Source organism: Neoarius graeffei, chromosome 27 (assembly GCF_027579695.1).
Source record: "Neoarius graeffei isolate fNeoGra1 chromosome 27, fNeoGra1.pri, whole genome shotgun sequence".
Lineage (NCBI taxonomy): Eukaryota > Metazoa > Chordata > Actinopteri > Siluriformes > Ariidae > Neoarius > Neoarius graeffei.
The window spans coordinates 49907507-49925752 of NC_083595.1; the positions used below are offsets into that span (position 1 = coordinate 49907507).

The following is an 18246-nucleotide window of genomic DNA, read 5'->3' on the forward strand; positions in this document are numbered from 1 at the left end:
AGTTGATTTTCGATTTGGCTTCCCAGGTTGTTCACTCTCCAGGTTGAAATAAATCCCTACATTTGCATCTAAACTTAGCATTACTTGTGAGAAAACCTGTCTCGTCCCTCTCACAACCTGATAGATAACCCGTTCATTTTCACACACTTCTGAACATTTTCTGTAAATTTCACATTTCATTGTGGCTGTGCACATTTTGAGACAGCAGTCTGCGCTTTCATCCTTTTCAGGAACATGATGGATCTTCAGGAATACTTCAGAAGGATCGGGTTCAGCGGGGTGTTCGAGAAACCCAATCTGGCCATGCTCCGCACTGTCCACGAGCTGCATGTCATGAGCATTCCCTTCGAGAACCTCAGCATCCACTGTGGAGAGCGGAACACCATGGACCTGCAGATCATTTTTGAGAAGATTGTGAGAAACCATCGTGGAGGATGGTGCTGTGAAAACAATCTGCTCTTCTCCTGGGTGCTGAGAGAGATGGGCTACAAATACATTACACTGGGCTCTAAAATTTTCAACACACTCAAAAATGACTTTGACCCCTTTGATGGACACCTCATTAACATGGTGGAGATCGAAGGCAAGCCATATATCACTGACGTTAGTTTTGGAGTGTCGTACCAAATCTGGTACCCATTAGAAATGATCGCAGGGAAAGACCAGCAGCAACCAGCAGGAATCTTCCGCCTACTGAATGATGGTGAGAAGTGGACGCTGGAGAAGACTTGAAAGAAGCCACTGATTCAGAATGAAGGCTTCACCAAATCTAGCCTCATTGACAAACACCCGACGAAGACAATATACTCGTTTGTGTTAGCGCCACGTGGAATTGACCATTTTGTGAGCATAAGCAAGTACCTGCAGACCAACCCTGAGTCTCTGTTCACCCAGAAATCCATCTGTTCCCTCCAGACCCCCACTGGATTCAGAGCTCTGGCTGGTTGGACGTACAGTGAAGTCACATTTAACCCTGAGGAAGACACGGACATCATCAAGATGAGAGATGTAGCTGACAGTGAGATAGAGACTATACTCAAGGAAAAGTTTAATTTCATTTTAGTTGATAAACTGACACCAATAAACAACAAAGCTGCATTTCAAATATAGCATACAATGTGCAAACAATGTGGTCTTTTTTAAATCACAGATATCTCTACTGACCCTGATGTACCACATTTTATTTGTGAATTTAACACGTGCAATATTTAATGTCTATCAATTCATTTTCTTTCTAGGCTCGAATCCAAAAACTGTAGGACATGAATTCAGTTGAATTTACTAAAGTTGTAACTTGGCTTCTAATTTGTTCACTTCAACCTGTCAAAGCCAAATCATACGAAAGGTTCACACAAATAAAACTTCAGAACAGTGTTGAAAAGTTATTTTCTGTTCTTCTGTTCCATCACCCAAATAATACGTGGTCTTCAGTGTTACCATTTACAGTAATGGACTGCCAAAAATGGGGCTAAACATTGTGTGCATCAGTGAAAGGGTTAGTCAGTAATCATATATCTACAAAGTGCACTAGTGTTTGTACCTGATAAAGTGATCATTGGGTGCCTATTAGTGCTCATTCATTCTACTGACTTCAAGCAAATTCAGAATCTGATATCTGAACCAAACATCTCTGAAGTAAGTATGAGACTGAGAACATAAACAATAATCAGCAAAAAACATCAGTAATACTTTTGATGTAATGTGCTTTTACATGTACATGGAACCATGATAATTTCATAAGGTGGAAAATTAATATTCAATTCAATTCAAGCTTGTATTTATGAATTCATAAATTTTTCCCTGATGAGCAAGTCAAAGGTGATTGTGGCAAAGAAACTCTCCCTGAGACAATAGGAGGAAGAATCCTTGAGAGGAGCCAGACTCAAAAGGGAACCCATCCTCGGTTGAGGACAGCACGGTGGTGCAGTGGTTAGCACTGTCACAGCAAGAAGGTTCTGGGTTCGAGCTCAGCGGCTAACGGGCTTTTCTGTGTGGAGTTTGCATGTTTTCCCCGTGTCAGCGTGGGTTTCCTGTGTGTGCTCCAGTTTCCCCCACAGTCCAAAGACATGCGGTTAGAGGAACATGGGGCAGCCATGGCGTGAAGGTTGGGCTGAAGTGCCCTTGAGCAAGGCACCTAACTCCCTACTGTTCCCTGGGTGCTGTAGCATAGCTGCCCACTGCTCTGTGTGTGTGTGTGTGTGTGTGTGTGTGTGTGTGTGTGTGTGTGTGTGTGTGTGTGTTCACTGCTTCAGATGGGTTAAATGCAGAGGAGGAATTTCACTGTGCTTAAGTCTGTGCTTGAGTGTACATGTGATCAATAAAGACTTCTTTTTCTTGTTCTTCTTGAAACCAGAACCTGCTTGCCAGAACCAGCACTAACCACTACACCATCATGCCACCCTGTCTTACATGGTTGTTGTTTTTAATTTTGGGAAATTTCACATTAATCATATAAACTGAAAAAAAATGTCTTGTTCACACAAGTTATTACCTTGTGTACACGAGATAACTTGTTCCCACAAGATGATAACAATGAGCGCACAGACTGTTTCAATAATATGTAAATCTCATCTCATTATCTCTAGCTGCTTTATCCTGTTCTACAGGGTCGCAGGCAAGCTGGAGCCTATCCCAGCTGACTACGGGTGAAAGGCAGGGTACACCCTGGACAAGTCGCCAGGTCATCACAGGGCTGACACATAGACACAGACAACCATTCACACTCACATTCACACCTACGCTCAATTTAGAGTCACCAGTTAACCTAACCTGCATGTCTTTGGACTGTGGGGGAAACCGGAGCACCCGGAGGAAACCCATGCGGACACGGGGAGAACATGCAAACTCCACACAGAAAGGCCCTCGCCGGCCACGGGGCTCGAACCCGGACCTTCGGGTAGCACTGTCGCCTCACATCAAGAAGGTCCGGGTTCGAGCCCCGTGGCCAGCGAGTGTCTTTCTGTGTGGAGTTTGCATGTTCTCCCTGTGTCCGCGTGGGTTTCCTCCGGGTGCTCCGGTTTCCCCCACAGTCCAAAGACATGCAGGTTAGGTTAACTGGTGACTCTAAATTAACCGTAGGTGTGAATGTGAGTGTGAATGGTTGTCTGTGTCTATGTGTCAGCCCTGTGATGACCTGGCGACTTGTCCAGGGTGTACCCCGCCTTTCGCCCGTAGTCAGCTGGGATAGGCTCCAGCTTGCCTGCGACCCTGTAGAACAGGATAAAGCGGCTAGAGATAATGGATGGATGGATGGATGGATGGATGGATGGATGGATGGATGAATGGAATATTTGCTTATTTTTAAATAACTGTTTGAATATTTAAATAACTTGTGCACACAAGTAATTATCTTGTAGAAACAAGTTATTGTCTTGTGCGCATAAGATAAATAATATCACCTTTTAGGATTTTAGGGGGTCCCTGAAATATTTAAATAAATAAGTAAATAAATAAATAAATACTTATTTAGAAAATATTGAACGCTTTTGACATTATATTAACACCATTAAGCCATTTAGTCATGCGCATATCCAGTCCAGCTCGATGTTTCCATATGCGCATATATGTGCATTAGTGACCGCCTTGAACGCACCCGTGGTTCTTTAAAAAGTTACGCAATCACCTTTTGTCCAATCAGAGCAGAGCTTGCGCTGACGCGAGGCCTGGACTGTGTGGAACCGGATGAAGAGCAATGAACTCTCTAGAACAAGCGGAAGGTATTAAAATATCACGCTTTTAAAATGACGCCATGTACATTTGAAAGCATTTTGTTTGCTCGCTGTCCGCGTTTGACTGAAACGCTTTTACTTCATTACTACTCTGGAAAGTTAACTGCTGTTGTCGTGAGCTAATCTTACAGCTAGCAACAAGCTAATTTAACTAACTGATTAAAATTCAGATGTTGTCATGGAGACGGTCAGGAGGTATAATGTTAGCAGTGGGTGTTGGAGATGTGAAGTAACTGTGTGGATTTGGAAACAGTACAACACAACGGCACTCTTCTTTAACGTTACAGCATTATAACATGGGGGAAGAGACAGACACACACACAGAGAGGGAGAGAGAGAGACAGACACACAGAGAGACACACGGGGGGGAGAGATAGAGACAGACAGGGGGAGAGAGAGAGACGGGGGAGAGAGACGCAGAGAGAGAGACACTGGGGGGGAGAGAGAGAGAGAGAAAGACACAGAGAGAGACACAGAGGGGGAGAAAGACACAGAGAGAGAGAGACACAGAGAGAGACACAGAGGGGGAGAAAGACACAGAGAGAGAGAGACACACACACAGAGACAGAGGGGGAGAGAGAGAGACAGAGGGGGAGAGAGAGAGACACGGGGAGACAGGCAGAGAGAGAGACACGGGGAGACAGGCAGAGAGAGAGAGACACGGGGAGACAGGCAGAGAGAGAGAGACACGGGGAGACAGGCAGAGAGAGAGAGACACGGGGAGACAGGCAGAGAGAGAGAGACACGGGGAGACAGGCAGAGAGAGAGAGACACGGGGAGACAGGCAGAGAGAGAGAGACACGGGGAGACAGGCAGAGAGAGAGAGACACGGGGAGACAGGCAGAGAGAGAGAGACACGGGGAGACAGGCAGAGAGAGAGAGACACGGGGAGACAGGCAGAGAGAGAGAGACACGGGGAGACAGGCAGAGAGAGAGAGACACGGGGAGACAGGCAGAGAGAGAGAGACACGGGGAGACAGGCAGAGAGAGAGAGACACGGGGAGACAGGCAGAGAGAGAGAGACACGGGGAGACAGGCAGAGAGAGAGAGACACGGGGAGACAGGCAGAGAGAGAGAGACACGGGGAGACAGGCAGAGAGAGAGAGACACGGGGAGACAGGCAGAGAGAGAGAGACACGGGGAGACAGGCAGAGAGAGAGAGACACGGGGAGACAGGCAGAGAGAGAGAGACACGGGGAGACAGGCAGAGAGAGAGAGACACGGGGGGAGACAGGCAGAGAGAGAGAGACACGGGGGGAGACAGGCAGAGAGAGAGAGACACGGGGGGAGACAGGCAGAGAGAGAGAGACACGGGGGGAGACAGGCAGAGAGAGAGAGACACGGGGGGAGACAGGCAGAGAGAGAGAGACACGGGGGGAGACAGGCAGAGAGAGAGAGACACGGGGGGAGACAGGCAGAGAGAGAGACACGGGGAGAGAGAGAGGCAGAGAGAGATACAGGGGGGAGAGAGACACACAGAGACACGGGGGAGAGAGAGAGATGGGAGAGAGAGAGACACGGGGGGGAGAGAGGCAGAGAGAGAGAGACACGGGGGGAGAGAGAGAGAGAGAGGGGGGGGAGAGAGAGAGACATAGGGGGAGAGAGAGAGACATAGGGGGAGAGAGAGAGACATAGGGGGAGAGAGAGAGACACGGGGGAGAGAGAGAGACACGGGGGAGAGAGAGAGAGGGGGAGAGAGAGAGAGGGGGAGAGAGAGACACGGAGAGAGAGAGAGACACGGGGGGGAGAGAGAGAGACACGGGGGGGAGAGACACACAGAGAGAGACAGAGGGGGGGAGAGAGACAGAGAGAGAGACACACGGGGGGGAGACGGGGGAGAGAGAGAGACACACACGGGGAGACACAGAGTGTGTGGTGTGGGGAGGGTTGTGGACCCTCTGTTATGCCACATCAACTTGCCAGTGATTCCTTGTTGAATCCCTGATGTCTAAACTTAGAAGTACTTTAGATGAAGAAGCAATAAGACACTCAGTGTTGTGTAGTTCTAGGAAAGTCATCAACAGTGGTGTGGCGTGATGAAGGAAAGTTACTCCTACTACTCTGGCTGAAGTCCTTTTACATCACAGCAACCTACCAGTGAATACAATTGTAAAATTAATTAGGATTTATCATTCATTTTTTATCCATTTATAGCTACATTTTAGTGATGTGGAATGACTGACTGACAAGTTATCATTTAGGGGAAAAGGTGGAGGGTAATTGGGTTCTGTGGTGTATTTGGTCCCACTATCCATCCACCCATCTCATTATCTCTAGCCGCTTTATCCTGTTCTACAGGGTCGCAGGCGAGCTGGAGCCTATCCCAGCTGACTACAGGTGAAAGGCGGGGTACACCCTGGACAAGTCGCCAGGTCATCACAGGGCTGACACATAGACACAGACAACCATTCACACTCACATTCACACCTACGCTCAATTTAGAGTCACCAGTTAACCTAACCTGCATGTCTTTGGACTGTGGGGGAAACCGGAGCACCCAGAGGTTCTGGGCTTGACCCCAGAACCTTCTTGCTGTGAGGTGACGGTGCTAACCACTACACCACCGCACTGCTCGGTATTTGGCCCCAGTATTTGTAATGTAAATGCATGAAATTTATCACCAGCGTGTCAGACACTATTACAGATTAGTCAGGAGCCAATCAGAATGTGAGATATTGCAGCAAAATGAAACAGAAATTGAAAGTTAGACTCTTCTGCTTGAGTCATCTTGCCCCACACCAGTAGGGAATCTGCTCTACTGGAGGGAAAAAAAGTTGACTTGTTGGACTTTTATAATTGGATTTGATGCCAGTTAAATTGTAATTGTGTTTGTTGGTTCTAGTACACCGTATATTTATTTTTTAACAAAAAAGTGCAGGGCCTAACGCCCCCTTTTTCCCCAATATTATAGCAGATAAACAGTCATTCCCTCACACAACCCTCACTGCTTTTCTCTCTCTTGAAGTAAATAAGCTTTTTTAAAAAGTGCAAAGTGTAAACTCCACCATCCTGACAACACTGAAGAGTCCTTCTGTAGATGTGGCATAAGGATCTCTGCTGCTGCTGTTAATTCACAATTGTTCACAGAAGGTGAAGTGAATATCGGTGAATAATAAACGAGACAAAGTCAAGGTCGCTGATATTCACTGACCCTGAGGCAGATAATCGTTTTAGTATAAATACACAGGTGATTATTTTAAATTAAAAATCGTATTTTAAAATCTCATTTATTTCAAACTTCAAAAGTGGCATGTAAGTGTAATAACTTTGCAGTGCAGACTTGTCACTTCTTTCCGCCGAGTCACATAAAATACTTTATAGTATTTTATGTGACTTGTTTTAAGCTTAATGTTCACCTGCTTTATCCTCCACAACCAGCTCTGATGCGTGTTTGGGTTCATTGTCCTGTTGTAAGTCCCAAGTCACGTTCAAGTTTCTGATGGTTTATGCTGAAGAATTCTGAGAGAGTTCTCCTTCATTATTCCATCCACTTTGTGCAATGAACCAGTTCCACCGGCAGTAAAACAGCCCCAGAGCATGATGATCCTACCACCACCACCAGCTGGTACAGTGTTCCTCTGTACATGGTGATCATTGTGGTCAAACAACTCAAACTTTTGTTTGATCTGACCATACAGCTTTCCTCCAGAAGGCTTTTTCTTTGCCCGTGTGGTCAGCTTCAAATTTGAGTTAAGCTTGAAGGTGTCAATTTTGGAGCAGGGGCTTATTTCTTGGATAGCAGCCTCTTATGCCGCTTTTCCACTACCAACGCGGCTGAGTTGGGCTGAGCCGTGTTGAGTTGGGCTGAGTCGAGCTGAATGGGGCTGTTGGAGTTGCATTTCGACTACAACCGCGCTGAACCGTGCTGGCTGGAAGTGGGTGGACACATTGGGCGGAGTTAGCGAAAGTGGGTGGACATCACGTGATGTCGTTAGGCGGCGCAAACAGTGACATCAGTGATCTTTTAAGCGGTAGTCTCACGACCCGGATAGTAAACAATAAACATGGAGGACATGGAGTCGTTAGTGTTGCTGGTCTTGGTGCTGTGGCTTGTTGTCACCGACAACGCCAACAGATACTGGCAAGAGCGTATAGATGAGGCGAGGCGCATAAGGCTTCAGAAATTCTCGTAATTCTTCTTCTTCCGGCTTTACGGTGTTTACAGGTCCCAGCGTGCTCGCGGGGCGTGTGTGGGCACGTGAGGACACTCCTCCTCACCAATCAGTGCACAGGGGAGTGTCTGCTCACGCCCCTAGCCCCACTCGGCTCGGTTTGGCTCGCTTCAGCCCCACTCCAAAACCGTGCGAGTTTTGGGTGCTCAGTAGGGCTGAAGCGAGCTGAGTCGTGCTGCTCTGAGGTAGTCGAAACGCGAGCCATGTCGGGCTGAAGTGAGCTGAAAAAGGGTAGTGGAAAAGGGCCATTAGTCCATGGTGATCTGAACTGTAGACAGTGAACCATCAGCTTCCAGTTCATGGCAGGGCTGTACCATGGTGGTTCCCAGGTTGTTTCTGACCATCCAAACCAATTTCCTTTCAGCTGAGGGTGACAGTTTGGGTTTTCTTGAAGCAAAGTGGGTTGTCAAAGTGAATTCACCTCACAATAACTTGGATACGATTGTTTGAACTGACGTTGGAATTTGCAGTTGTTTAGAAATGGCTCCAAGAGACATTCCGGAGTTGTGTATATCTGCGATCCTCTTTCTCAGATCTGCACTGAGCTCCTTGGACTTTCCCATTTTACTGTGTGTTGATCAATTCAATGAGAGCTGTAAACAAACCCTTTTTACGAAGGCACAGAGAAGCTACCAGCTGTAGTCAATCATGGTCACTAACAGGAAATTAAGAGGCCTTGGCAAGATAAGAGACATTTTGGAAGTTTCGGCGCTTCTGAATTAATAATTTAAGTGAGCGTATGTATAATTTTTACGTTGTGTTGATTTCAGAAAACCCAAAGAAAATTAAAACTTGTGCACAATTCTAGGTTTTTTTTTTTTTTAAATTAAAGATGTCTGCTGTACAATCATTCTGCCACAGAAAAAGGACAATTCAAAGAAATTACTGACATCTCAAATATTGCCGTGGCATTCATATCCGAGATGACGTTCGTCACTGTATGTGACCACAACTGTGTGTCCACTTTTCAAATTTGTATATTTCGGATTCTTCTGCTTATTTTATGTATATAGCTACGTTTTGTCCTTGCTAAATTCTTCTATCTTAACTGTTCAAGCACCAATCACCAAAGCAAATTCCTTGTATGTGAGAACGTACTTGGCAATAAACTTGATTCTGATCTCTCGACCAATCGGCGCACGTCTCATCTCATCTCATCTCATTATCTCTAGCCGCTTTATCCTTCTACAGGGTCGCAGGCAAGCTGGAGCCTATCCCAGCTGACTACGGGCGAAAGGCGGGGTACACCCTGGACAAGTCGCCAGGTCATCACAGGGCCGACACATAGACACAGACAACCATTCACACTCACATTCACACCTACGCTCAATTTAGAGTCACCAGTTAACCTAACCTGCATGTCTTTGGACTGTGGGGGAAACCGGAGCACCCGGAGGAAACCCACGCGGACACGGGGAGAACATGCAAACTCCACACAGAAAGGCCCTCGCCGGACCCGGGGTTCGAACCCAGGACCTTCTTGCTGTGAGGCGACAGCGCTAACCACTACACCACCGTGCCGCCCCCAATCGGCGCACGTGATTATTATTTTTTTTTTTCTATAATCGCCTGCATGTTCATACTTCAGAAAATGAATCGACGCCTTCTGACCAATCAGAATCCAGAATGTAGCAGCATTGTGGTATGAAGGCATAAACTTAAACACATTTACAGGATATTTCTTCATTCCCACATGTAATGAAATGGTCGAATGTTGTATAGGAGTTGAAATAGTCGCAGAAGGGAAGGGCTAGTAGAAGTTTTAAGCTTGCAGCCCATCTGGCCCATTGTTTTGTTTTTTGTTTTTTAATCGCATATATACAGTACATGAAGCACCTTGATATAAATTTTTCTCATGTGTGTGATGATATCAGAGATGCCTACTAGTACGGATTGGCCGTATTTTGTACGGAAAAGTTACGTAAATACGATGTTACGGCAAACAGTGTTATTCTGTACGGAATTATTATAAAGTCTTAAATTCCAGTGAATTGTTTTTAAATGTCCAAGCGACTTTTCCAATCCATGCGCGATTCACGGCTATTTATTTTTACGACAACCACACATGCTGTGTGTGACATGCGCAGATTCCGCACATTTGTTCGCGCTATTTTCGATACGGTAGAATGGCCGTGCATTACACCCAGTCAAAAGGGCAATGGATACGCGCACTGCAAACTGTGTAGAACTGACATTAACATCACTCATGGTGGTCGCGATGACTGCACGCGGCATGTCAACTACAAAAAAACCATATGGAGTATGCTGAAATGGCGAGTCAGGCGGAAAGTAAATCTGGGGGTATCCAGCAGTTTTTTACGAAATCTGTGGATGAAAAGACACGGAACGTGATGCGTGCTGAAGCGGTGATGGTTGACCTATGCTTGGAGTTGAACTTGCCAATTAGTGCCATGAAATGTGAGTTAAACTTATTCAGTTTCTTTTTACATGTCTGATTTTTATTCACTGAAATATCAAACTTCTTTAATTCAAAGTCTTTTCAGTGTTGCAAGTGCAAATGTACATGTAGTCTGATCAAAAACAGAATTTTATGATTAGTGCTGTTGGGATTGTGGCAAAAAATTGATCATTCCACTGTTTTAAATACAATTATAAATGTCATTTTATTCAATGTCTCTTCTGAAGCATTATACTGAAGTATTTATATATTGGGACATTAAGATAACAATGTCGGACTCTCTTTGGCATGAAATAAGAAATTTTTTTTTTATTTTATTAGAATCCGTTAACAGGTAGAACATTTTGCCAGGCAATATAATATAATACTTTTGAGGAGTTACATTCAATACCAATGATTGGTAGTCAACCGTAATGTCTGCAAACAGGGAACACTATTGTATTTAGAAAAATGTGATCTATTGTATGCTCTAGAAATTTGTTGAGTGGAAATTCAGTTGAGATGGCTGCTCGCGTTTTGTTTATTCAATTCACACAAAACAGTTCTTTTTAATAATTTAAATGTTAAACATATTGGTATATACGCCTCTTTATAATGAAAATGCGCATAAATTAATGTTACTGAAAGTCATTCCAAAATACTGAAAAATGTTTTCAAGAATACTGAAATTCAAAATTTGGGGTAGGCATCTCTGTGATATGGCATTTGTTTGCGTACGTAAACTACATTTTATATAGGAATCACCCTGTCTGTCTGTCTGTCTGTCTCTGTGTGTCTTATAAGCGCAACTCCTCCGAAACGGTTTGCTGGATCTTGATGAAACTTTCCACAGTTGCAGTATACCACCTGAAGTTGTGCACAAAGGAAAATAATCCCAGTCCGATGTTTCAAAAGGGAGCTAATTCAACTTATTCCCTTACATATGGCAATATATGATGACAGGCCAGTATTCTATCATGAGTTTACTCACAGTTCTGGTTTTAAATTGTAGTAGGTGTGAGCGCCCCTGTAGGAATGGACCAAATAAACGATAAATGTTCTTGCACCACATTATCTGGTTCCTGTTCTGTTTATATGTTCATCCTGACTTTTCTTCTCCCACTTCTTCTAGATTTGAAGGCTTTCGAAAGGAGACTAACGGAGTATGTATCCTGTCTGCAGCCAGCTACAGGCCGGTGGCGAAGTAAGACACACCATCTCGTTTTAATACTTTTTCAATTTTCAATGTTATTTTTCATATCGGTGGTGAAAAGAAATACTTCACTGTTGGCATTACGTTTTCCCTTGCTTATTGCATGTTACTGCTACAGAATTATTGGCACCCTTTATTTAAATATATAATATACCGCACAGTCCTGTGCAAAAGTCTCCCCCCCCCCCCCCCCTTATTTATTTAAATTCATACAAACTTTGATATTTTATGACTTCTACATTATCAAGTCAAAATGTTATAAGAACATTTTAGAGTTCTAAACGTACTGGGCTTTTTTCCAGCACAAAATTAAATGTTACAGGGGAAAAAAAAAAAGTTTGTATCTGAGCAACATATTACATAAGAGGGCACTTTTCAGATTAAAAAAGAAAACATAAAGAAGGCTGCTGGGTTTTGGTGCAAAATGAAAACGTGAGTGTGACAAAGTGTCCAGAAGAACTGTGGCTGGTTCTGGAAGATGCTCAGTAAAACCTACAGCTCATTTCCTTGTAAAACTGCACTCGTTCGACCTGAGACTTTTTTTTTTTTAAGCAAAGGGTCATCTTGCATCAATTATGGACTTTGTTTCATTTATTATGGCTTACTGAAACATTTCATAATTTTTTTAAGCCATTTTTGGCCTACAGCATTTCTTAAAGGTGCAGTACGAGATTTTTTTCAGGAGTATTTTTTACCATATTGCTTGAAAAGCTCCTCACACCCATGTTGCAATCAGTACAATAGAAGGTTTGACCCAAAACCGAAATATTTTAATCCAGTCTGCAGTGTAAAATAAAGGAAAAACGCCATCAAATCCTATCGAGGTAACCGCCTCAAAATGATTGGATACTGACACGTCAATCAGACTGAAGCCCGCAACCCCAAACCCCAAAGTTTTTCCATGGTATTTATTTCATTCATACAAACGATTTGTTAGCTTCGCTGTATGTGGCACAAACGATAACTCTTATTTATTGTTTTCTTAGTTATGAAGGCATGGCACAAGCCAGTTCGACACCAATGAAGCATGGGTTTTTGAAACCACCTCGTGAAGTTAGCAAAGTTAGGATGAGAAAATCGCCTTCAAGATTCGTCAGTAACATAATTCCATACGGACTGTAATGTTAGGTCGGTATATGTATGAATTGGGACTGTTCCGCGAAAAAACAATAGTAAAATGCAGATTAGAGCTATCAACATGAACCTTAGCCATGAACACTGCTTGGGCTAGGGCGGTGACTGCTACAGAACCCCCGACATATCAGTCTTACTACAGTTAGATTAGGTATAACAAGTATGAAAACAAGTGAAAAGGGCGGGCGTGTTTCTTTTCAAAATATGGCTTGCGGGAACCGTTATTCCAAAATCTCGTACTGCACCTTTAACACGTACCTAAGACTTTTGCACAGAACTTGGAGAAAGTTTTCCTTTTTCTAACCATCCTCCTCACTGTGCAAGAGGTGTGAAACACTCGCGTCCTCTTTCAGCCAGGTCCACTCCAGCTCCAGTTCTTTTAAACTTCTTAATAATTGTCCTAACAGTGGATATGAGCATTTTTTTTTAAAATATATGTACAGTAGCTGTAACCTGTCACACTTTCTCTTTTTGTTTATATAGTCTCTAATAGGGATGTTAACCGATGACCGTTTGACCGATGGTTGACCGAATCAACGTCAACTGGTTAATTTTTTTTTTTTTTTGGTTGTCGGTTAAAAAAAAAATCAATCGTTTTGAAGCTGCCGATTTTGGAGCGGAGAACCTGGAATTCTGTGTTGTAAACGCTTCAGGCATGCCATGCGGTGTAAGGACAACAGCTGACAAATCAGAAACACGCATTCAGTCATGTCCCGCCCTCCCGCCCCAGTTGAAAACAGCTGCCACTCGGCAAAAGAAAAGTGTAGACACAGGCTTTTTAGCTTACAAATTACTATTGTTTTTTTTTTAAATTATTATTAGAAGGCACATCGAGTTTAGTCCTGCCTTGGACAGTGCATTCTGAAAGTATGTTTCGGTCTGTAGCCAACAATGCATGTTATTGCAGATCAGATCTCTCCACACAAACTAAAGGCGCAGATGCCGACTTTTTCACGGCTGAATCGTGCAGATCCAATTTTTTTTTTTTAGGGGGGGCGTTGGAGTGTCTGAATAATTTCATCAGAGTAAATTCTGTATTAAAATTATTAAATAAGCAAATGCCGTTACAGTCCATGAAACATAGGAAGTATGAGAAGAAAACAGTAAATCAGAAAGCTGCGCACATTTGCGCAGCTTCCGCGAAAACGTGCGCAGCTTTCTGATTTATTGTTTTCTTCTCATACTTCCTACGTTTCATGGACTGTAACGGCATTTGCTTATTTAATAATTTTAATACAGAATTTACTCTGATGAAATTATTCAGACACTCCAACGCCCCCCCTAAAAAAAAAAAAAATCGGATCTGCATGATTCAGCCGTGAAAAAGGCGGCATCCGCCAAAAGGCGCGCCGTTTGCATCCCTGTTTAAATTCCTAGGTTAACCGACTTTAACCGGCTAATGAGGCTCGGTGGTCGGTCAAGATTTTTTTTTTTTTTTAGTTTTTGCCATCCCTAGTCTCTAATCCTGGCCTTTTTTAAAATAAAAACGTATCTTGATCAAGGGTGCCAATACTTTTGGATCTGACTCTGTTATCAGTATTGGTTTTTAAGATACAAGTGTCAAAGCCATTCCCAGCTCTCTTACAGGCACGTTAATAACCTTCGACTCGCACACGGTTTTGTTTTATCGCAGTGATTTTAATCGTGGTGTCAGTTTGCACAGCAACCGGAGCTTGGAACTGGTTAATAGACCCAGACACCCAAAAGGTGAGAAGAAAGGTCAAGGTAATGTTGAGAGTTGTCGTTTTCTCCTCGCAGAAGTAAAGTGATTTGAGTTCCCTCTTCTCCACAGGTGTCCTTCTTTTCATCTTTATGGAATCATCCGTTTTTCACCATCAGCTGCATCACTCTCATCGGCTTGTTCTTTGCCGGAATACACAAACGTGTCGTCGCACCATCGATGTATCCTTATTTAATTAATCTCACACGCCAGTGTTTAAACCAGAAGTTATATATTTATAATGCCACAAATTAAATTGATGCTACGCTTCTGTAACAGTCACAGTTGTGTGACGAGTGAACGGACTTTTGCACGGTACTGTACAAATACTGTCACCTCTGGCTTGTTCACGAGGGATCTGGGTTTCTGTGAAGCTGCTATGTGACATTTCTCTACTCTTAATAGAGCTGTACAAATAATAGTATTGAACAGGAAGTAGAGATTGATTTATTTATTTATGTTGTGCTCCAGTGACTGCAGCTTACTGATAGTGCTCTGCTTGTTCGCTACGCAGCTGTGAATGAAAAGCCAGTAGTCCAGATGCTTATTTGCTCTGCCTCACTGCACTGTTTTAAAGAAGTTTTAAATGATTAACGCTAAAGTCACACATACCCCTTTTCCACCAAATCAGTTCCAGGGCTGGTTCGGGGCTGGTGCTGGTTCACAACTTGTTCAACTTGCGAGCCAGCTGAGAACCAGTTTGCTTTTCCATAGCTCGCGATGCCACGTCATTATGTCGCTGTATACGTCAGTTACGTTGCTACGTTTGCTTAAACCTTGGCGTGAATATCGAAGCAAAAACAACACGGAAGAAGCAGCAGCAACAACAACAATAATAATAATGGATGACTTCGCGTTTGTACAGCTGCTGCTTCTCGTCGTTTAAAAATGGCGACCTTTCGCGGTCTTATTGTTGTTGGTCTTAACAACTCCGCCCCCCCCGCTGACGTAAACGATTCTTTCCTCTGGCCCAGCAGAGAGTTGGTGCTAGCCTGGAACCGGTTTTTCTGGCCCCAGAGCCAGTTCTTTGTCAGTGGAAACAGAAAACCCAGTTCCAAACTAAGCACTGGCCCCGAACCAGCCCTGGAACTGCTTTGGTGGAAAAGGGGCAACAGAGCCAGTTGATCTGTGAGAACCATGGCTGCGGCTACTGTGGCCAATCCGGCAGATTTTAGAGGTGATCTGTCACAAGTGTGGGCGGAGTAAATATGCAAATGAAGCCACGGTAGCCATGACGCAAGACGCCAGTAAAACCAGTGGCAGCAGTGATGTATTGCTGGGTTTCAGTCATGTGACTTTTCTTAGTGGTTTTACCGGAAGTGAAATAGCTGGTGGTCTAAACGGCTGCCGTAGTGCAAACACCTAGCGATAACTTATCAGAGTACGCTCGTAATCTAGAAGCCACTGCTGGCTTTAGATATATTCAGAAGATCGCTATGTGCAATGGAATCGACCCCTACAGTCTGGGAAAGAAGGATTTGTCATCCGATTTCGAAAACTACCCTTCAGTCGAGTTCCCCGACATCTCGAATTATCTGGTGTTGCAGACGTCCTTCTACACCGCAAAACAGATGAAAGCGTGGAAGAGTATGGAGGCTTACAACTTTTTTTTTTTGTATGTGGCTGGGTAAAGGACCTCGGGATCAAGTCGCTGCCGAACGAATCCTGCATTGTTTTTGCCCACGTAAATATGGGTTGTTGTGGGGGTTTTTTAAGCTTTTCATTTGCGTCTTTACAACAAAGCGCTGCAAGCTGAAGTGTAAACAAACATTTCGCTTGAGTCACACTTGTGTTGGCTCTTATCTCTCAGCTAAATCATTCACAAAGATCATCAGAAACCCCTTTAAAGACCTGGATCTTAGTTAAACAAGACGGAGAAGTGATCACGGCGCATTGTAACTGTACGGCTGGTGAAGAATTTTGTCGCGACCTTCATGCATATGGACTTTGTGAGGAGGAAACAAAGAAACGGCTGGAGACTTTAGCGCTTTGTGACTAAAAAAAGTACCGTAAAATAACGACACAGCACGAAAAGTGCTTGGGAAAACACTAATGATATACAAACCTTTCACCCAGTGATCACTGCAAACTCGAGCACGCTTCGACTCGGCTCCCTTCGATTTCACTGAGCGGTTCAAAAGCCACCTTTCTCCACGTCTTTTTTGTGAAATCCTGTGTTCGTTCACCCTTTTTTTAGTTCACGGGGAACCCTGAAGAAACTTTGATCAGTTTCACGGTTTGATCGAGTCGTAAAAACCTAAAACAACGCAAGCGTAAGGCATTTTTTTTTTCATGCGAGCAATGCACCTTCTCCATACAAACACTGTCGGCTGAGTTTTGGTCGACCACCAGCTAAAGTTCTGAATAACTAATGCGGCGGATGTGACGTCACGCGAAACCCAGCAATAGTAACGCATGACCTCAGGGCAGTGTGTGCTTTTCACAGCTACAGTACGGCATAGCCATGGCGTGACAATATAAGCCATACCCCCTAGGCAAGCTCCCACACACGCGCACACTTTCTGCAGAATGTTGTTCCGTGAATGAATGTTTTGAGCTCGATGGTTGTGACGGAATGCTACGGTAATTCCCGGTAGCCCACATATGCCTTCACGGCTGCGACTGATGAATTCATCCGGCGCTTGACCCACGGCGATTTAACACGACAAAACTTTCCAGGGATGGAAGCTACGCCCTCCCGATTATACCAAGGTAGCTCCCCGGTTCTCACGTATTCCTGACGGAAGGGCCCGGAACGTTTGCCAGTTGACCCCTGGAAGGTTTGAAATGATCTCCCGGCGTGTACCCTGAAGTGATTCCGGCTATGTGAGACCTTGGCGTAAGACGTATTTTATATCCAGTACATACAGCAGCTCTTTCATTATTTTTATTTCCTTCTTTGACTCTGACGCAGTATCGCTGCACGCTGCCGGACAGTGCTAGCAGAATACAACATGTCCTGTGATGATGTGAGTGATCAAGTGTCTTGTCGTTTTATCCTTCACGACTTGTGGATAAAAATCATGATCTTTTATTTCGATATCTCTTTCTGCTTCATTCCAGACGGGGAAACTTATCCTAAAACCACGGCCTCACATCCAGTAGCTGATATGGAGCTGAATTTCCCCCCCCAATCCGGTTTTGTTTGAAGAATATAACTGCTACCTTTTTAAACACCCCTCCCACACACACACTTTTACTTTACACCATACATTAAGTGTCTGTACTTCTAATCCTGTTCTTTTATTGTGTACCCCGTGGGAACTGTTTGCTATTTTCAGCAAATGGCTTAACACAGTAATTTATGAAAACACACAGATCTCTTAGAGAACTTTATACATCTGAAAGAGACTCTGTTAGAATCAGGAGGTTTTGTACCATAAATGTCATTGCGTAACTATAACTACATCTTTACAGAGAAGAGTCTTTTAAATTGTAGATACGATTCCCTGAATTTGATTTTATGCATGTATACATTATTTAAAACCAGACGTGCTGCTTTGTTTTCTATATTTGTAGGTTTTGAAATTATCTTTCTGATATCAAGAATAAAACGGCGTCCTTTTTGTGATCATGTCGTATACGTCGAGTCGGAGTGAGTTCATGTCTTACAGCTCTGTGGATTTTGTAAAAACTCCTACAGTATTAAATATTCAGTGCAAAATTGTAGCATCTAATCAGCTACTTCCAATTTTCCAAGATTCTTATTAAATTATTAATGAAGTCTTGGTGTGGTTTAATTAATATTTTTAGAATAAGAAATTGTATATCGAGACACACTATCACAATATTGGTATTGTATCGTCATATCACCCAGCCCGAGCATCGATATCTCATCTCATCTCATTATCTCTAGCCGCTTTATCCTGTTCTACAGGGTC

General features: G+C 43.8%; 1 protein-coding gene and 1 pseudogene across 1 annotated transcript; both read left to right on the forward strand.

Moving 5' to 3' along the window:
* Nucleotides 1-234: 234 nt before the first annotated feature.
* LOC132874938 (arylamine N-acetyltransferase, pineal gland isozyme NAT-10-like) lies at nt 235-1110 on the forward strand (annotated as a pseudogene).
* A 2530-nt stretch (nt 1111-3640) lies between these two features.
* Nucleotides 3641-18088, forward strand: cnep1r1 (CTD nuclear envelope phosphatase 1 regulatory subunit 1). The gene is made up of 6 exons (XM_060911209.1): nt 3641-3716; nt 11431-11502; nt 14279-14352; nt 14438-14547; nt 17280-17334; nt 17429-18088. Exons 1-6 carry the CDS (start codon nt 3692-3694, stop codon nt 17468-17470), a joined length of 378 nt encoding a protein of 125 aa, XP_060767192.1. The 5' UTR covers nt 3641-3691; the 3' UTR covers nt 17471-18088.
* Nucleotides 18089-18246: the final 158 nt, after the last annotated feature.

Bases quoted from the DNA above. Each gene is read 5' to 3' on its own strand.
- cnep1r1 (XM_060911209.1), top strand. From the start codon at position 3,692: ATGAACTCTCTAGAACAAGCGGAAG. The intron at 11,503-14,278 runs GTAAGACACACC...GTTTTATCGCAG, and splicing joins AGCTACAGGCCGGTGGCGAA to TGATTTTAATCGTGGTGTCA. The intron at 14,548-17,279 runs GTATCCTTATTT...ACTCTGACGCAG, and splicing joins CGTGTCGTCGCACCATCGAT to TATCGCTGCACGCTGCCGGA.